This window comes from Bos taurus, chromosome 12 (genome assembly GCF_002263795.3).
Source record: "Bos taurus isolate L1 Dominette 01449 registration number 42190680 breed Hereford chromosome 12, ARS-UCD2.0, whole genome shotgun sequence".
Lineage (NCBI taxonomy): Eukaryota > Metazoa > Chordata > Mammalia > Artiodactyla > Bovidae > Bos > Bos taurus.
Genome location: NC_037339.1, coordinates 30,491,052 through 30,506,397, shown reverse-complemented (window position 1 = coordinate 30,506,397; position 15,346 = coordinate 30,491,052). Strand labels below are relative to the sequence as shown.

Below are 15,346 nucleotides of genomic sequence, written 5' to 3'. Positions count from 1 at the left end.
TTTAACCTACAATTATAAATGTAATATATTTCACAATCTTCTTAGTTCTTCACTTATGTTTCTTAACAAAGCATAGCTTATATATACATACTTTCATAAACTTAGTAACTTAAACTTACAAACGAGGTAAGCCTCAAATTCTCCTAAACGTTCCCCCAAAGTACTTAACACAAATTTTTATGTAAAAATCACAGATCTAAATTATTCCATAATACACCTGATTGGAATTGCATGCTTATCACTCTCAATAGCCATATTTTCTTAAATTACAAGTACATAAAAATAATAAATATGTACATATCTCTTAACAAAAAAAAAATACTATTACAATTTTGATTCTCTTAAGACATTTTTGTTCTTCATTCTAATGGCACTGGAATCAAAAGATGCTTACCCAATATAGAAGATAATTATTGTCCGAGTTAACCAAGATGACATTTAGCCAGAAACTTAAAATGTATGAGATCTGGGGCTGCAGACACATTTCTCACACCAAATATTATACAATCCCATTTAACTATCATAGGGGCTGCCCTCTTAGCAGTTTGATGTCACCCACAACTAGGAATTTCAGCAAGGACAGTGACTAAATTCTTGTCAGAGACTCTGATGGGACGCACTAAGCTTCATTCAAAGAGTTGCTAAGCCAGTCATTCTATCACTTCTAAGACAGTGTGGGAAAGGGGACGATAACATCACTGATTATTTAGTCTAATGGTAGGATGCCACCACTCCCAGGCAGGGTGATAATTTATTAATTTTACTTTGCTCTTCTTTGGGTCTAAAGATTGGCCCTTGCCTTTTCTATTTAACTCTAAAGAACTTTGAACTTAAAATACTTAAAATACCTTTCTTCTGCCTAACTCTAAAGACCTGAAAACTAGATGACAACAGCACTGTTTCAGAATATAAAAACAGTGTATAGACACAGACCATAGAAATCTATACAACTTTTATAGATTACATTAAAATATTACCAGTTTAATTTTAAACGTCTCACAGTTCTTTGTCTTATAGTCAAGTTCTGAAATTATTCTACTGATTTGCAAAATATGGGAAAATAAAAAAATATGAATAATCACTGCACTCAAGAAGCTTATAGTTTAGCTAAAATATATATGTATTTTATGTATTGTACTGGACATCCCTTTTCTATCCACATATAAATCCTACAACTAAAGCCTTGCTGAAGAAGAGTTCCCAACTAAACTATAAATAAGAGTCCTCAAAAACAGTAAACTAGAGGGTAAGGCCCTCAAGAACTTAAGCTAAGTATATAGATACAGTTTATTTCTAATGACTTGAATTTTTAGTTGTCTTTTTCCTATAACATTAAAAAAAAAAAAAGATAGGAATTCTGAATAAAATGTAACAAATATCCTCTTTATACATAGGTGATCTTACCAGAAGATAAAGAGAAATACAAAACGGCCAAAAGATACATAAAATATAGCTGATGGCATTGTGGTTCTTGAAGGTTCCAGGTCTCTGCCACCTCAGGGCTTGAGACTTTAACGAGCACGTAGTGAGGCCTGAGACAGGCCTGAGGCCTACACTGCCGAAGGTGACCAGAGACTAGCGCGTGAAGCCAGGACTCTCAAAGAGCACATTTAAACATGCACATGGAAGAAATAAGTACATCTGTCTATCCCAGCTTATGCTCTCTATGTGCAGAGTACGCATAAGTCTCCCCTAGAAATAGTAACCAGGGGTCTGCGCACATGTGATTTGGGATTTAGTTTCACACTCACTTAAGCCAAGAAATTTACCTAAAAGTGGTCCAGGCAGGTGACATCCCTAAGACAGCTGGCTGGGGCCAACACAGACCCTCCACGAAGCGACATTCCCCTAAATAAGCCACTCCTCAGAAGGGCTCAGATCTCGAAGGGACGCTCTCAACTTGACCACAAATAAGAGCCATCAGAAATAACAAAAAAGATAAGGCGCAAAATAACTTCTAACAACAGAACTATTAGTTATGAACTATAAAATGGCTAAAAGCATAAAAAAGAATTTGAAACAAAAGAAGCATAAGTCTTAAGTAGTGTTAAATAAAAATAAATCTACACTTAGATAATCTGTAGTGAGACTACTTAATACCAAGACAAAAAAATAAAATCATATAAACAATGAGAGAGAAAACAGAAGGTATCTATCAATACAAACAACAGTTAGACTGCTCATGCAAGCCAGAAGGCAAAAACCCCACCATCACTAACATCAAGCAGGGTTGAGAACAGGCTGGAGCTGAAGGGAACACAGGAAGGGCACAGGACAGCACCAGGGTCCGACAAGAGGAGGACGTAAGAGGAGAAAAGGCCACAGTCCCCAGGGCAGCGGGGTGGGGTGGGGAGGCAGACAAGAAGGAAAAGGGAAGAGGGCAGTGTTAGAGAAGCCAACAGAAGAGGAGCATTCCAGAGAAGAGAGTTGGTGAACACAATCAGCTGTTAACAACAGTTAAACACCGTAACTCTTGAGAACGTGGCATTCCATTTTAAATTAGGAAGCTGTCTTTTAAGAATTCACTCCCAATACTGCAATGAACAGAGATCCAGATCCCTACTTCGTAAGGAACAAGAAGCAGTGAAAGGCAACAGAGGCAGTGTATGCATCACAGCAGTTGCCAAAGGAACCGAGAGGGAAGAAGACAGAGGTAATTAGAGTGCAGCAGGGTAAATACTTCTTTCAAGAAAGAAGAAACAAAATGAACACGTTATTTCAGTCTGACTTACCACTATCTTGTTCCCATTCCTTAGTATATCTCTAATGAATTAAAATTTCTATCTTTCAGTTGTCTTTTCTGTAACATAAAAAAAAAGATAGAAATACCATGTTTTTAGGCACTAATTGTAATAAACACCTCAAATACCAAAATAAAAGTTTCAAATGAGTGACTACTGAGTCCTACAAAATAAGACAAATGCTCCCTAGAAAACTTACATAAAAGAAATAAAGTAGCCAATTAGAGGGAAGTCCCACTCTTGGGACCCTTCAGCTGAGAATTTAGACCCTGGAAAACACCTGCACCCCTGCACTCACTCTGGGACAATCTTGCTGCTTCTCTTCGTAACTGACTGTCTTCCCTGCAGCCACTCTGATCAGCTGTCCCACACCCCCTCCACCCGCACACGGGACCCTGTCTCCTCTGGCCTACACGGGGGCACTGCTCCAGCATGGTCCCCTTTCTCCCCTGCACCATCACTCACCCCTTCCTGTTGCAGCACTCACATCAGCACACAAACATCTCCAAACAACAAATTCTGATTCCACGTCTTCCCCAACTACTACTCAATTTCTGTGCTCAACAACACTTGTTGAAAGAACTGCAAGTACTCATTGATTCCAATTCCTCTCTTCCCATTCTCTGAACCCACCCGCCATTCCACCAAAATCACTCATCAGGGTCACCAATGAGCTCCACGCTGCTAAATCCAATCCAATTCTCAATCCTTATCTTACTTAACCTACATGCAGCATTTGATAAAGTTGCTTAGAATCTTCAAACTTCAATTTCTTCTAAAAAAAAAAAAAAAAAGGGATGATATTAATAGTACCTATTTTAGAGGGTGGCTGTTGAAGATTAAGAAACAAACCATGTAGAGAGTTTATCAGCACAGTATCTGGTTCACAGTTAAAAACTCAATAAATGTCAGTTATCGTAGTTAATCAGCACTGCTAGCTACATTCTACCATAGTCTGTGTATACTCCATACTCCAGAAACAGAATTCTGGAAGAGACTAAGACTCCAGAATGTTTAGAAGTGAGTATAATCTCAACCTGCCCATCATATTAGGCAATAACCTATTCTACCATATGAAGAATGACCTTAAAATTTCTTTCTTAAAATGCCTTACTTGCTGATGACTCCCAAGTAACTAACTACTAATCCCAATTACTCTTAAACTCTGGCTCTCACTTTCAATTCCTATTCAACAGCTTTGTCTAGATGTTTAATTACGTAATTTTTCTCTCATTCTCTAAAGCTCATTAATCACCATATCCAGCCAATCCTAGCTCACTAACGGCTCTCACACCACTTCACAAGACTGCAAGCTCAGGAAGGCTGCACCCTGCCACACCCCTACAGAAGGACTGAGAGCCAGCAGAGCACCTGGCATACAACGGGGCCAGCACCATAGGCGAGGCTGTGCACAACGTCTGGATTATTTCTCATATTAGCTCCACTTCAGGGATGTGGACCTGGCCTACACTGCAGGCAGATTCTTTGCCATCTGAGACGCTAGAGAAGCCCCTAACATAGGGGTTGGATATATCAATAGTAGTGTTTTTTTCTTCCTAAGACTTCAAAGCAATTTTACAAAACAATCTCATCATGATATACATTTTAAAGAGGTGAAAACTGAGGCCGGTAGAAGTGAAATTAACTTGGAGGACCACTCCATTTAGTGGTGGCACTGATACAGAAACTTGCTCTCCCACCTCCCAACCCCAGGAAAGTTTCCCAGAGCCTTGGTGAGACACCGTAAAGATGAGAAGGCAGGGTACTCTGTATCAGTACCCGACCTTGGCCGTGACTGAGCTTTTTCCAGTGCAAACTGGGATTTTAATATGCGAGCAGTTACTTCATCTATTAGGGTATCCACAGAAAACACAGAGTAACGATTTTAATACCGAGTCAACAAGAATTTCCTCTTGGCTGAAATTCTACAGAAGAGCACAAAGTTGATAAAAATCAGTCTTCCCACCTATCTGTATGCAGAAATACACTATGCCATTTCCCTTGGTTCCAGGTGAAACAGCATTAGAGGGCCTGTTAGAGTTATCTTTTTAAACCTGAATGGAAGAAGCCAGATGATGCTTTTCAGGCTGGGTATCCTACTGCTACCGCCATCTCTCCCCAAAGATGTCACTTTAAAAGACCTAACACAATTATTTTTGAAGCTGAATAAAAAATACTTCGTTGAATATAATCTATGTCACATACTGCTCCTATACAGAAAATCTTAATTTCATGGCCTTAGGTCTCACTGGGAAAGATCATTTCTAAATGGCCTCATTAAAGAAACTATGCTTGATAAACTTACATGGCAAATATTATAAAATAATATAATTAACACAAGATATCTTTTAACTTGGGACACTAAGAATAATCTGGAAGCTCCATCTCTTTGGAGTTTAATTCTAATATTGCCAGTACTTCCCATTATAATTCTACTTTTGTAGCTCAGTTTCCCCCATATTCAAAGGCATTAAATCTAATTCATTTTAAAAGGCTGCTTTGATTTATCCAAGCAGCTAGGACCATGATTAAACTCAGAGGACACACAACATATAAGGTATAACCTGGAACGATACAGGAAACTACCACCAGAGACCACCAGTGTAACAGAAGCAGCTCTGTGTGAAAAGGACAGACCCACAAGCAGGGCTTCTGAATTAGTGGCTAACGGCAAACATCAGATGCATCCTGGAAACACTTTGTACAGAACAAGGTAAATTATATTTTCCGACTGGCCCACACTGCAATTTCAGTGTGGTATTACCAGAGAGAAATTTTTTAAATTACATTATTTATTTCACTAAGCATCTTCAGTTTCTTTAAGCATCTTTAAGTACTTCATTAAGTATTCTTCATTTTCCTTCTCTCCTACCCCCTCTAGTAAGAATTTAATCAAGTGCTTAACAGAATTATATATTATGTATTAGGATATATAGACACTTGTCAAAATATACCCACAAATATCACCAAGTATGTGTAGGAAAGTAACATGGAAGAGCTAAGACTTCAACTTGTTGAAGAGTTGAAGAGATCTGGGTTCAAATCCTGGCTCTGCCACTTTCTTGTTCAGACGACTTTGGGAAAATAAACTCTATAAGCTTCAATTACTTAGCTCTAGATGGAGTTCATAACAATAAATCAGCAATAGTAATATGGGTACACAATACAAGTAGCTATTTCATAGGACTACTGGAGGTTTAAATAAGAGAATGCTTGCAAAGCACAAAGTGACCGATAACTCGTTATCTCATCCTTTTCCTGAAAATGATTACCCACTTCATGAGGCTTGGACATCTAAAAAAACCACATCCTCTCTGCCAGAGTTATTCAAAATGTTTCAGAAAACTAAGGATTTATGTAAAATGTACTAGAAGGAAATAAAATTCCCTGAGGGATTTTATGAATGAGGCAGTATCATTTTAAAAATTCTGTTAGCTCTTAGTATTTACATGAAAGAACACTGTAGCACTTTATTTCAGAGCTGATGATTCATTTTAATTATTACATGCCAGTTACTATCTTAAACATTAAAATTTAATTTCATGAGGTAAACACCCCATTTTACAGAGAGTGAAGCTAAATGTTTAGAGGTTAAATAACTTGTACAAGGTCACAAACCAAGGAAGTATCAGAAGTAGAATTTAAACTCAGATCTCATGGACTCAAGTGTCTTCCCACCACACCAAGAAAATCTAAGGGCTATATTCACTTTCACTAGCTCTAGGTGGTATTTTACTACATTTGTTTTATGTGATCTGTAGAAGAAATGAAATTGTAAAAGGAAAAAAATTTATACAAATTCAATCTCCCATAACTTTTAGCCCTAATTCTATCAGCACTGCACACATTCTGTGCTACAATGAAGTTTACTTCATTCTGCCTTACATAGATATCACTATGCTGATGTTACTTGGTAAAGGATCTGTGAATTTGCTGATATAAAGATTTTAAAGTTTAAAACTCCTAATTCTATGATATTATTCATGGTATTAAATAGCATTCCTTCACTAGTAGAAGCTTGCTGTGTTGTTGAGTGATTTTCCATCACTGTTGATGATATATATGGAAATGGAAATCTTTTTTGCCAGGCAATATACAGTCTTAGATTTGCTTTTATTAAGGATTTCTGATCCACAGAGAAAATTTAGTATGGAGGAAGGAGGTTTGGAGAAACATATTCTGGTCCATTCACTTTCATTAAGAATAAGGCTTAAAACATAAGTATAAAAATAAATCAGATCTGTGCTACAAGGCGGTTAAGGGAGGTGAAAGAACAGAAATAACTGGGTTGGTGTTTCTCTAATAAGAAGTTTTCAGGAAAGTGTTTATCAATGGGAAAATGCCAGTCACACTTTTTATTCAGTTTGAGCCGCAGATACTAGGGCTGTTATCTGTGGCCACTGCTTTCTGCAGTATATCATGGTGCTCTAGCAATTAAGAACAGGTACTTCCTACACTGAAAGTTAATCCTAGAGCCAGATGGCTTCACTGGAAAATTCTACCAAACATTTAAACATAATTAATGCCAATCCATCTAAAATCTTCCAGAAAACCGAAGAAGGGGGAACGCTTCAGACTCATTTTATGAAGCCACCATTACCCTGAAACCAAAACTAGATTAGGACATGACAAGAAAAGAAAACTATAAGTCAATATCCTCAGTGAACACAGAGGTAAAATTTCTCAACAGAATATTAGCAAAGCAAATTCAACAACACATTAGAAGGATTATACACCATGACCAAGTAGGATTTATCCTTGGGATGCCAGGTTCAACACATACAAATCAATAAGCATGATCTCTCACATCAACAAAATAAAAGATAAAAATCATATGATCATCTCAATAGATGAAGAAAAGCACTCGACAAAATACAACATCCTTTCATGAGAAAAACCCTCAACAAACTGAAGGAACATACCTCAACATGATAAAGGCCATGTACGACAACAGCTAAATTATACTCAACAGTGAAAAATTGAAAGTTTCTCCTCTTAGATCAGGAACAAGACAAGGATGCCCTCACTCTCATCACTCTTATTCAACATAACACTGAAAGTTCTAGCTAGAGTAACTAGGCAAGACAAAGAAATAACAGGCATCCAAACTGGAACAGAATAAGCAAAAATCGTCATTATTTGCAACTGGTAAGATCTTAAATACAGGAAACCTTAAAGGCTCATCAGAAAACTACTGAAAACTAATCAATGAATTCAGCAGGATATATGATCAACATACAAAAATCAGTTGTGCCTCAATATATTAACAACAAAACATCTGAAAAAGAAATAAAATTATCCCATTCACACTGGCATCAAAAATAAAATACTTAGAAAAGAATCATCTTGTGTTTTTATAATGGGAATCATAAAATTATCTCTAACTCAGTGGAAAAAATCCTGAAGGAATAAATTAACTATTTTTCACAGTTTTTTAAATGCTTTTCGAAAATTTTAAGAGATCAACAAGCTAAACACATGATCACAGCTACTAATCAAAAGGAAATTTTATTTTCTGTGATGCAACACTCAGACCACAATATGACTTCACAAAAAAAGGGACTGAAAGCCAGAAAGAACTAAACTCAGCTCCTGGTCTAGCCTAACTTACAGGTCAAGGTCTCCCAGGCCTCAGTGTCCTTACTTGTAGAATTAATGAAGTTACTCGGTGTTGGCGGAATGCCTAATATGTGCCAAATGCTGCGTGAGCAGTGGAGTTTGCTATTTGTTATTTGTGTTGAGTAAATAAAGCCACGGTCCTTGCCCTTGCAAAACTCCTACCCTTGTCAAGAGACAAAGAAATACAACATAACTGGGATGAACACACTGTCGTGCCTGGGCAAACCAGAAAAGGCTGCAAAGAGGAAAAACAGTTTAACTGAGACTTGAAGAACGAATATGAATTGCTTAGATGGGGATTATGGCTGTTCCTTGAGGAAGAACAGACTGTGCAAAGACAGGAAGGTAGCAAAGAACAAGAAGAGAGAGGTTTAATATAGATGGTGCACAGGCTGAGCATCAAGGAGATAAACTTCGAGCCTTACTGCCACACTACTGATTCACCCTTCCACCTTAAAGGAAAGGTAAGGTTCCTTCTACACTAAGATTCTGGAAACCGGCTGTAGGCCCAACCAGATGGATCCAATTTGTCCACCATTTCATCTGAAGTTGTTAGTCTTTTAAAGCAAAAAAGCTTTGATGTTGACATTACGAAATCCAAAAAGAACTTGCTTAATTGATAAATTTATCAGTTAAACTAAACTTTAGGACCAGCAGTGGATTTCTACTGTTATGATTACAGTAGTAAAATATTTCAAAAGCAAGATATATGACAAATGACATAGTTCTGTTCTTTATCAACTACAAACCCTGTAGACACACATGTGTGAAAATTATAAACAGCTACTAAATTTACATGCCACCCCAAAGAGTTTCTCATACTTGGTTCAAATAAAGGTTTACTCTCTTCACTCTGACCATCAATTAACTCAAGAAGTACCTAAGGAGAACAAACATAAAGTTCCACTTACTTGTGTTCTGCAGGTACGGGGGGCGGCCACACGGCAGGATCTCTAAACGGTTCATCTTGACAGGACACAGGGAAATCTGGGGGCCTGTCGATTTTAAAACTTTCCAAAGTACTGACAATACTTTTAACTTGTTCATATTCTTCCAATAATTCCTGCCGAACCTTTAAAAAAAAAATAGCCTTTATGCTACAAACTATTTACGTAAATTGCAAACAACAAACTGCTATAGAATGTTAGTTTTCTTAATGCCATTCAAAGTATGCAAAATGAGTCATTAAAACACAGTCAAAAAACCAAAGAACTATTTAAAGTAATATAGATAGGAGGGCAGGAATTGGTTTGGAAAAAGACATATATCTTTTCTTAAGGCAAGTAGTTATATATCTTTCATAAAGAAATTCTTTCTACCAAAGAATGTGATGACCATTAAGACAATTCAAAACAAGCAACGAAGTTATTAACCAGTAACCATTCCCAGAAATCTATAATGTTACGCTAAATTCTTTTAATATATTTGTAAATGACACCCTCAAAACTTGTCAGCCAAAATTTTCATTAGCATTTCCTATCCCCATTATCACAAGATATGAAATGCCTCTCACGGGCATCTAAAAGCCCTGAGTGGCATAATACTAAGAATTACCCATTTCCAGTTTAAGTTCTGCTTCATCAAAGTCTGAATTCTTTCGCCTTGTTTAAAAATCTTTCAACCTGGCTAAAGTTTAAGTTCAAAGGCAAGATTTTTCCCATATTTAAAAAACTTTACTGAGCGCTATGTGGAAACTCTTATGTTTTCAAATTTTGAGCCCAAACTAATTTTCAAAGGCAAACAGATAACAGATTGAAAATCACATGTATAAGCTAATTTCAATAATTCTAATTTTTTAACCAAAAAGCACACTTTACTATAAAGCAGAGCATAAGAAGCTTTCCCTTAACTTTATCTCAAACAACACATAAAAACATATAAACAAGTCACAGAACCAAAGAAAAATCTAAATTCACCTAATATATGCAATTATATGCTATACTGAGAGAAATAAAATTTCAGAACCTAATGGAAGTAAATATAGAAGTACCAGAATAGAAACGGTCACTATTTAACACAATTAAGAACATGTCAAAAATATTTCCATGCTGGATTAGTAAACAACTCTTGTCTATGGCTAGGACACCAGAGAGAAGAACTCAAAAATTTCAATTTGAGTTAAAACCAATATGTTGTTCTCACTCAACATAATTCGGTAACACTTAAGTTGGAAAATAAGCCAAATTCACCCTGAAAACTTAGTAAAACATCAATTTCTGACCAGTGGAAAACTTAAAAGAAATACTTGAAAGGCATTAGCACATAAATGAAACTTCAAAAAAGTGCTTGACTTTGTACTTTTAATTTTAAAAGGATTTTAAGTTTTAAGACTAAATGGGGAAATTGTAATTCAAGTTTTTATTAATATTATAAAATTGTATAGTCAAGACACAGTAAATATATTACTGTTTTTTATTAGATTACTGACTCCTTTGTATTTGTAAAGAGTCTTTCAAAAGAAGAGGAAACTTTTTTAAAGGAAAAGTTTTGTGAAATGGGTCAAAATTACATGTAAAAATGAAAGGGGAAAGGGCAAGTAGAAATACCTCATTTCTACAACTTGTAACCATACACAATTAGTCAACTGAGGAGGAAAAAACAATTAGAATCAATCTGAATTAAATGGCTTCGAAATATGTCTCAAAAATACTGAGTTGACCAAAAAGTTCATTCTGTTTTAAGTAAACCTAAAAGACATATTATTCATTTTCACCAAGGCTTTTAATGAACAATGTGTTCACTAACTGAACAAACTTTTTGGCCAAATCAATATATTATGAAAAACATACACATGTTAACTAGGAAAGACAGAAAAACTATCCAGAGTACATTTTAAATATACTTCAGCAGTCAGACAAAAGAGAACTACTCGCAAAATCTCAAACTGATTTTTCAGCTCACATCTCTCCAGCGCAGCAGACCGCTGTCCTCACCCCCTGAACACTTCCATGGGCTCTTACCTGCTGCCATCTGCCTTTGACCGCTGGGTCTCTGACTGACTGGCAATGTCTCTGAATCTGCTGGATCACCCCCTGGTAATATACCATGGATGAGTCATAATTTCCAAGAAGTGCATATTCTCTTCCTTTCTTTGCATTGTCACAAATCTCAGCCAAATTCATCCTTCAGAGATCTAAACATAAAATACAGTGGCTTTTTATTAAGTTTTCAGTACTGACTTTAAAGCATTTATTACACTTTAAAAGATCTGCTTAAAACTACTTTGAAAGTCAAAATGTTTCTCTCATTCTTTGAGGTTATCTGAATGCATCTTATAATGATACTGAACAAAGTTCCCAAGTTTGGAAATGCACAGATTACAAAAGAGCACCCAAGGAGATAACTAGAGAAATGACACAGCTCTGCACTATCGATTTATGTTACAGCTACATAAACTGGACACCAGTTCTCCTTGCCCATTTATAATCACCACAAGCTGCAATAACAGTAAAGATCAACTTGCTTCATTTTAGTCTGTTTATTCTTGACAATGTAAAGCTAAATATATAAATAGCTCACATTTTCCATCAACATCAATTAAAACTGCAAAAATTATTTTTCACTAAAACTATCTGGCCCCAAGAACAAAAAGGGAAGGAACTTTTTGACTTATGGAACACATTTTAAAAGTACAGCCTATAGTTGTCCATGCATCATTTACATACATTTAAGTGTTTCATACAACTTAAATCTAAGCAAAAACCTCAAAAACCTGTGAATTTAACTATCTGATGCTCCCCATCTGGTAATCTTCTATGATCCTGCCATTCTCTTGAGCTTTTTGCCTGTGCAAATCACTATCATTAATCTTCCCCTTCTACAAGAAACTAGGAAAAATACCATCTGAACCTCTGGTTTCTACCAAAGCCCTCCAGCTCAATAATTCTGGCTTTTCCAGGCTTCTCAACAGTCCCCCAAGATCATCCAAGGCTTCTAAGCAAAGATACTTTCCACTGAAAACTGTCCAGAGATCCAGGAGAATGACATCTTGGGAAGGAGTCCAAATTGACCTACTCTTACTTCCTGGAACAGTAAACCAAGAAATACACTTAGCAGAGAAAAATCATTTTGTCCCATGCTTTCCTGAGGGGATTAAATTGTGATGGGAGTAGCCTGGCTCTTCCTCTCTACCTCTTATCTGTTCTTAAGGGGCTCAGAACCTCTTCCTCAAAACTAACTACAACTACTTCTAGTCATTTTAGCTGACTCCAGTACATTCTTGAAAAGATTAAAGTCGTTTCTTTTTATGTGTTCTCCCATTTTAGTTGCCCCTTCTCCCAGCATAGGTTCCTTGAAGGCAGCATTTATGTTACTTGAGAATCACACTGCAGCAAATAGTATACTACTCTCACAAAGTAAGAAATTTCAACATTCAGTAGATCTACCCACAGAATATATGACAACCATGGAAAGCCTCTTCTTCAAATTACAATTCTTCAAATGAGTCCTTAGACAAAAGCATTCATTCTGCTAATATATGCAGGCATGCAAAGATGCACAATGGAAATATTTCCATGTAAAGCAGGGTCAGCAAACTTTCCCTGTGAATGGCTAGAGTAAATATTTTTAGCTTTGAGGGGCAACAGGAAAAACTGAGGGTATTATGTTAGTTATATAAAAGAGACAAAAATGTCCACAATTTTTATCAACAAAATTCAAACTATTATAGTAGCAATCATTGAGTACAACTTTTTGCAGAACAGGGGATATGATTTCATGTAGTTGGGATTCATAGTTAGTGTTTCCTATCATCCAGATCAACTGCAAATGTTCATGTGTCAATACTGCTTTTTAGTAAGATTTACGCATTTCATGTTTTAAAGTGTTTGTTTACCAAGAGAGGTATTGTCACATGCTGATATCAAATCACAAGCATATAATTTCTTTTTTTTTTTTTTAAGCATATAATTTCAATCCAGCATATTTGCTGTTTGAAAAGCATTTGAAGGTTTTATTCTTCTCTTGATAAGTCATTACACTGTATATTAATCAATTCCAAATGAAGGTTAAGTGGAAGTATCTCCATTACACAGTTAAATGGATTTTGTAATACGGAAATTTCCTTTGCACTTGCATCAAAGTAGTTTGAGCTCAAATACACTGAAAATCTGGGTGGGAACAGAGATCTCACTTCTTTAACTTTTGACAGTGTAGATAGCTACATATTATAAAATAACTCAGTACTACTTGTGATTCAAACATTAGCTGGCATCAAAATAACTTTAGTTTTGCATGTAAGCAGTCTGATCCTGAAATTTTCCATTGAATTTATTAAGAAACATTATCAAACCTGGACTGGCAACTCGTTTCACAGTCCAGGTTCGATGCACGATACTGGATGCTTGGGGCTGGTGCACTGGGACGACCCAGAGGGAGGGTATGGGGAGGGAGGAGGGTTCAGGATGGGGAACACAGGTATACCTGTGGCGGATTCATTTCGATATTTGGCAAAACTAATACAATATTGTAAAGTTTAAAAATAAAATAAAATTAAAAACAATAAATAAACAAACCCATATACACCCCCCCCACCAAAAAAAAAATCACTCAGACCACAATATAGAGCATTTCCATAAGTAGAAAGAAATCTTCATGTCCCTCCAAGTCCATGGCCTTCTTCCAAGGACATAATGTCCCAATTTCTATCACCATAGACCACTTTTCTCTGATTTGAACCTCATACAGGTAGAATCATACAATATGTTCTCTTTGTTTTTTGGTTTATTTCACTTAGCATTTGCCTGTTACATTCATCCGTGTTGTTGAGGGTGTTGGTAATTCTTTTTGTTGCTAAGTAGCATCTCATTCTATGAATAAAATATACAGAATTTGCCCTTCAAAAAAAAAAAAAGAAACATTATCAAGTCTGCAGCAAAACTGCTTTCCAAAGCTATTCAGTGTTCAATAACAGTGGATGAGAACAGTTCCTCTCATTCAGAAAAAGTTCAAACTAGCCCGTAACTCAAGACTGCAATAGAACTTCGCCACTACAAGCCACGAACTGCTGTGGTAGGGATACGTCAGGATATTCTGCTTCTGATAAAAATTCAAGGAACTGACAATGGTTAAGTCCTCAAGAACAACACTCCTGCGTCTTAAGACACTAACGGTTTCTTACCACGTGATAGATTCAAATATTCTCTGCAAAATACCTGCTGATTATAAAAAAGTCAAGAACCATCAACTTTAACCACCCTATGTTTTCCCAGCATAGTAAATTTGTTCACGTAAGCCTTTTTCTCTTCTATACATTTTTTTTTTTTTTTACCACCACTAGCTCCAACACATCAGATTCCACTTCAGGTTGTACAGAATAAGTGTACTCTCAACTTTTTAATAAATATTCCTGTCTGTAGCTATTCCACAAACACTATTCATTAAACGTATTTCTTCAGTAACTTCCAAGTCAGCATTGACTTTGCAAATAAACACTTAGCTGTTTTGGTAACATCTGTCAATTCATCAAGAGCCAAGGAAAACCACTCAAAATCGTTTGCCTTGTTTTTTTAATTGACTGATGTCCTCAACTATTCTAGCAATTGTTCTCACCAAAAGGCTAATAGTCTTAAACAAGTTTATTTTCTCCAGACACATTTCTTTGGCTGCTACAGTCAAATAAGATTCACTTAAGTCACCATCGGCACATAACTTTCTTGTTTGGCTAAATAATGAGACACTCGAGAAACTTACTCCAGGTGCAGCCTGATTTTTGTTTTTTAATTTTGTGAAGAAATTCTGCTTGAAAAGATACTCCTTTTTAAGTTTTCTAGCCACTGCTTTCCTACGAATTGGGAATACCACGATGAGTGATTCACCTGGTAATATCAGTGTAAACTGTATTTCTTCAGTACAGCTATAGTGTCATTGCATAATAATCACAGTGCTTTGTCATCCTGTTCAATACTCCTCACTTCATTGTGCTTTAAAAGTATAAATACATCAAATCCATTTTTCTCTTCTTTTCTGTTTTTAACGTGACGGGAATC

The 15,346-nt window shown here is 36.2% G+C and overlaps 1 protein-coding gene across 11 annotated transcripts in view; it reads right to left on the bottom strand.

Moving 5' to 3' along the window:
• Positions 1–15,346, bottom strand: part of KATNAL1 (katanin catalytic subunit A1 like 1) — a 59,140-nt gene that overhangs the window by 31,152 nt on the left and 12,642 nt on the right. For 7 of the 11 annotated variants that reach the window (XR_236621.5, XM_010810724.4, XM_010810725.4 and 4 more), the window contains 2 exons: positions 11,321–11,493; positions 9,272–9,432 (listed from right to left, as the gene is read on the bottom strand). Coding sequence is in view for 8 of the 11 variants with exons in the window: in XM_010810724.4 (XP_010809026.1) it covers positions 9,272–9,432; positions 11,321–11,482 (323 nt within the window). In the remaining 3 variants the exon portion in view is untranslated. Of the gene's footprint in view, positions 1–1,769; positions 1,994–2,732; positions 2,801–3,468; positions 3,517–9,271; positions 9,433–11,320; positions 11,494–15,346 lie in introns of those variants that run through there. The other 4 variants (XM_024999924.2, NM_001192918.1, XM_010810728.4 and 1 more) reach the window with 4 other exon arrangements.